The following is a 5,389-nucleotide window of genomic DNA, read 5'->3' as shown; positions in this document are numbered from 1 at the left end:
TAAACCCGGGAGGTGGAGCTTGCAGTGAGCTGAGATCCGGCCACTGCACTCCAGCCTGGGCGACAGAGCGAGACTCCGTCTCAAAAAAGAATTTTAGTATGCTATATTCAGTATTGGTATAAATAATCCTGAGTAGCTAGTGAGCCAGCATACTCAGCCATCATTACAAGCAATTCTATAAAATTGGAATCATGTCACATTTAGCTAGAACTTAAGTCACGTAACATGGAAGATCCAAATTGTCAAAGACCTAAAAAATGGTATGACAAAAAAAAAAGAAAGAAAGACTGAACTTCAAAAGGGGAATTACCTAGACTGCAGAAGTGCCCAGAAAATTCCACTGTTTCTCCCAATGGTGTGCTCATCCGAATTTATTGTCAGGCAGTTTCCTTGTGCTGTCCAAAGCACTAAAATTCAACCCAAAAGTTTATCAAGAGAAAGAAATTCACTTAAGAGTTACATACTAAACACATAAATAATACCCTCAGATAGGCCCCAGAAAAGAAAGCAGATAAGTTAAAAATCAAAATGCTTACCAGCGGCAGCAATTCCAATGAAAACAGAGGCTGTGTAGAAGGACCATGGGAAAGGCTGGATAAAAACGGCAATGTACATGCTAAAATATAACAGGTCAAGGTATTATAGTCAAACGATACCTGAAATAGAGTGCCAATTATGCCTTCTAGGAATCAGTTCTGACATTCTCTTCTTTTAAAACTCAACCTATAAAGGATCGCTCCAGTTTTGAAAAACGGAACACAATCAAGTTTCTCATTTCTTACTTAATTAATTTTTTTGAGACAGGGTCTCACTCTATTGCCTAGGCTGGAGTGCAGGGGCACCATCACAGCTCACTGCAACCTCCACCTCCTGGGCTCAAGTCATCCTCCCACCTCAGTCTCGAAAGTAGATGGGACTACAGCCATGTGCCACCACACCCGGCTAATTTTTTTTTATTTTGGTAGAGACGGGGTTTCACCATGTTGCTCAGGCTAGTCTCGAACTCCTGGACTCAAGTGATCCTTGGCTCAAGCAATACCTTGGCCTCCCAAAGTGTTGGGATTTACAGGTGGGAGCCACTGTGCCTGGCCCATAATTTATTATTTCAAATTTGTAAAATCAGACATTTTACAGGTTTGCAGTGTTCTTTGCCAAGAGCTTAGCACATCATGGAACTATAGTTCTAGAGTTCAGAGAAACATTTAGTTATTTCATTTGAATCCCCACTTATTTTCAGTCAACTGACAGAAAATAAGATTATTTCATAGACGGTTCTTTTCAACCCTCATAGAAAGAGACTTTTGGATACTATTTCTATTCGTGAAACAAAAGTAGATATAGATACATCCTATCACATTAGAATATGATATCCCTCAGCAACAAGTACTGAGCCAAAATTCCTAAAACACCACCTATATTTTATTCAGTCCAAGTCTATAAATTACTGTGAAAAGTTTACTATCTACTTGAAAGATCCTGAAAAGTGTTCTAATTAAATAAGTGCAAGATTACACTACTCACCTGTAAAATAAACCACTGGCAAACATAGAGAGTTGAGGTCCTACAATGGCAACCACCGACGGTGTAATCAAATTTGAAGCAGAGAACACTCCGTAGATAATAGCCATGCTGCACATATAATACACAAATCGGAAAAAAAAAAAAAGAACAAAGCCCTTGTACACTGTGTCACTTTTTAAAATCCATCTGAGTTTACAGATTTTACAATAAACACTCATATTCTTTAGTCAGAATTTATGATAGTCATATCATTAAATTCAATACCATATAAAAGTTTTCATTTGTACAAAATATTGAAGCTCCCCAACTGTGCCTTGGGATCAGTTTGCCTACAACAATACATTTTTTGCATACTGGTAAGTCACAGTAATAGGAACTGTGCCAAGTACCTTATGCATATTTTCTCTTTTAATCCTAGCAGCACTACAAAGAAGATATTGTTATTATCCTCATGTTAAAGAACAGAAAAAGGAAATACAGTGGGGTTAAGTAATTTGCCAAAAGTCCAGCTGGGTGGCTGGTGAATGTCCAGCCAGGATTGCACGATTCCAGAGGCCCCAGTCCACCAATCTACCCTACAAACTTAGCCTAGAACTCCTGGCAGCTTCATGACATTTCTCTGCTATAAATAACAGCACAGAGTTACAACTTGCTTGAGCCAGAATTTATTTAACTCAACCTAATGGTCTCACTTGAACATTACTCAGTTACTACTGACCCAGCCCTAGTACATACGTCTTGAATGAAGTGTGACTAAAACCATTTCAAAGGCCCTGAATTCATTTACTAGACACTATTCATAAATCCAAAGTAAATTATTCTTTGGTTTTTATGAATCTCTCAAATATCAAATGTGTTTTTGCATTTGTTCTTTAGAACACACATGAAGACAAAGAAGTACAAAAAGCTGTGCTACTAATCACTTAGAAAAACGGACAGTAACATCCCTTCATTCTCAAATATGACATACAAGGCTTAGGATAGGGATAAAGAACCAAGTATAAGTTATGGATTTGTTGGAGGTTGAGGGGGGTGCCATGATCCAATCTCTAACTCTAGAGAAATTAGGAACCTGTTTCTATAGCTCAATGTAGCCATTCCATGGCACGTATGTCAAAATATGTTGTGCACAACAAATAATATGCAATTTTCATTTGTCAATTAAAAAATCTAATTTAAAAAAAAAAAAACCTGTTTGTGCATATATATCGGTACATATTACATTCCCAGCTCCAATCACAAGGTTCTAGTGACTTATGAAGATCTTTTCATTTTACCCATCTATAAAATTGGGACTAAACACCTTAACGAAAATCTAAAAGCTCCTGACATACGTATATTAATCGTTATGAAATTACAAAACCAGAAGAACCAAATGTTCAAGAATCACAACATCTTCTGTTCAGGACTAGGAATTCTAATCATGACAATACTAGAGTGCTTATTCAATGCTACGCACTGTGCCCAGAGACGCATTGTCTGAGCTAGGAAATTGGGCTCGTGGAAACACTTGCCTAAGATAACAGTGCAATAAATACCTTGTAAAGTCAGGATTTCAAACCTAGCGTCTAATTCCACAGGAAACCTAAACTCATCAACTTTATTCTATTGCGTTCTCTCAGTCTAGGTACGGAGAAGAGAAAATGCAATCACCACTAATTCAATCGCAATATTCTGTTGCTGGTGATTCTGATCAGATTTAAGCAACTACTGTTAAATATAAAACAAAATCAATCATACGGTACAATACCTGGTATATCCACTGCCGTGAAAATCTGTGCTATTTAAACTCCTGATGACAGTTTGCTGTGTGGAAGATAAAACTCATCAACGAAAACGTTTTCCAGTCTCCCTCCCCCACTTCGGAAGTGTGACTCCAAGTACTCAGCAAGAGAATAAAGTAAAAGTTCATAATGTACCTAACACTGAAGTCCATTATGAGAAAAGAAAAAGGACAACGTAACTGGAGAAGGCAAACCAATGACAGGGACGGGGGAGGACAACCAGCTGTAACTACGCCTTGGGTTTCCTTCCTTAACCATCCAAGTACTAAGGAAGAGCTTAATGCAGACAAGAAATAAAATAGGTTAACATCCAAATCCCTAATCAAATCAGATAAACGGTAATGCTTAACTCCCCCATATAAGAGAATGTCTGACACAAGAAATCAAACCTAATCATAACAAATGAGGAAGCCTGGGTGGGAAAAATAAAAGATGCAATTAAAGCGCGCTATTAGATATAATTAACGTTTATTATCATTTCTGTAATGCATTATGATGGGCACTTCAAAGGAGGGAGGACAGATTCCAACTCACCGCCACATTTCCACAAGTTTGAAAGGCAGTGAACATAAACATAAAGGCAACTCCTAAAATAATGATGTTGAAAAGCTTTTTAGATTCCGGGGACATTTTGGCTCAGCTCTGCCGGAGGCAGCAGCCCAGGGCAGTCAGCTCTCCTCGGGGCGAAGCCACTGACAATCCTGGAGAAAGAAATGAGATGGTGAGTGGAGAAGGCAGATGCAGGAGCCAGGCAGCCAAGCTGTCAACTTCCAGTTCCTGGATCAGAATCCCAGGTTTAGGGCGCAGTTCTCCCCACCGGCAGTTAGAATATTTCTAAGAAGCGATCCGAGTACGGAAGAGCACAACCCCCGGCGAAGCCCCAAGAACGTGGCCGCTCCAGCTTGAGGGGCCCACGAAGGGGATTAAAGGGCCAAGGGCGAGCCCCAGCAGCCGGCGCGGCCCCGCCCTCCCGGCCTCACTCACTGCGGTCAGGCGACCGGGTCACCTGACCGCAGCATCGGCGCCGTCCGCTCGGCCCGCTGGGAAACGTAGTCCCGGATGGCCTGGCACGCGCAGGGGCTCCGCGAGGACTCCCCACCGCCAGGACGCAGAGCCGACTGAGCTCGCGGGCTCTGGCGAAAGCGAATTGGGAAGCAGACCCCGGCGAAGAGTAGTCAGGAGCTGTTGGACGGGGCCGAGAGACGACGTAGCGGAGTCTGAAGGGGCCGGGGTCACAGGGAGAGGCATATGAGGGCAGAAGCACCCTTCTCACAGACCGGGCTGACGGCTGAGCAAAAAAGGGGCGTGAACTTTGAGTACTGGCATGAAAAGAAGGTGGAGCCCAGATGGGGAGCACCTCCTCTTCCTCCTGCCCGAGCGCGGTCCTCCGGCCTCCCAGGCGGAAAAAGCGTTTCGCGGGCTTTCCAACTGCCCGCTAATTCCGCTCCCCCTCCCTCCAGCCGTGACTCCGCGCTTTTTGGCCCGCCCGCCGGGCTGTGCGCAGGCGCTTCGGGTAGGGGCGGGGCGCGCGTCATGGACGTTACGGGGGGGGCACGGCAGGCCAATCAGAGGATTTCATTTCCGGGTGGCGCGGGCGCCATTTTGTGAGGAGCGAAATAAACGGGCGCTGGGGCCGGCCACCCGCTCAGTTGTTGCTCAGGTGCGCTCGCTGGCGGAGCTTGTCTGCCCTGTTTTCCTGCAAGGCCTTTCCCAGCGTCCCCACGCGGAAAGCAGCTGCCTAAGAGGCGCGGCGTCGCACCGCCCAGAGCTGAGGAAGTCGGCGCCAGTTCGTGGGGCTCCGGGCCGCCAGTCAGAGCCATGAGCTACGGCCGCCCCCCTCCCGATGTGGAGGGTATGACCTCCCTCAAGGTGGACAACCTGACCTACCGCACCTCGCCCGACACGCTGAGGCGCGTCTTCGAGAAGTACGGGCGCGTTGGCGACGTGTACATCCCGCGGGACCGCTACACCAAGGAGTCCCGCGGCTTCGCCTTCGTCCGCTTCCACGACAAGCGGGACGCCGAGGACGCTATGGATGCCATGGACGGAGCCGTGCTGGACGGCCGCGAGCTGCGGGTGCAAAT

The 5,389-nt window shown here is 45.3% G+C and overlaps 2 protein-coding genes across 7 annotated transcripts in view; one reads left to right on the top strand and one right to left on the bottom strand.

Annotated features, from left to right (window-relative positions):
- Nucleotides 1–5,389, bottom strand: part of MFSD11 (major facilitator superfamily domain containing 11) — a 45,397-nt gene extending 40,008 nt beyond the window's left edge. The window contains exons 1-6 of one of the 6 annotated variants that reach the window (XM_011986110.1): nt 5,193–5,389; nt 3,840–4,006; nt 3,272–3,327; nt 1,522–1,629; nt 537–616; nt 311–407 (exon numbers count right to left, since the gene is read on the bottom strand). In XM_011986110.1, coding sequence (XP_011841500.1) covers nt 311–407; nt 537–616; nt 1,522–1,629; nt 3,272–3,327; nt 3,840–3,935 — 437 coding nt within the window. In that variant the 5' untranslated portion in view covers nt 3,936–4,006; nt 5,193–5,389. Of the gene's footprint in view, nt 1–310; nt 408–536; nt 617–1,521; nt 1,630–3,271; nt 3,328–3,839; nt 5,128–5,192 lie in introns of those variants that run through there. The other 5 variants (XM_011986048.1, XM_011985964.1, XM_011986257.1 and 2 more) reach the window with 5 other exon arrangements.
- SRSF2 (serine/arginine-rich splicing factor 2) overlaps nt 4,585–5,389 on the top strand; it is a 3,620-nt gene continuing 2,815 nt past the window's right edge. The window contains exon 1 of the mRNA XM_011986441.1: nt 4,585–5,387. Coding sequence (XP_011841831.1) covers nt 5,124–5,387 — 264 coding nt within the window. The 5' untranslated portion in view covers nt 4,585–5,123. The remainder of the gene's footprint in view (nt 5,388–5,389) is intronic.

This window comes from Mandrillus leucophaeus, unplaced genomic scaffold (assembly GCF_000951045.1).
Source record: "Mandrillus leucophaeus isolate KB7577 unplaced genomic scaffold, Mleu.le_1.0 Scaffold1, whole genome shotgun sequence".
NCBI lineage: Eukaryota > Metazoa > Chordata > Mammalia > Primates > Cercopithecidae > Mandrillus > Mandrillus leucophaeus.
The sequence above is the reverse complement of the archived record's forward strand: the minus strand, read 5'-3'. Positions and strand labels throughout refer to the sequence as shown.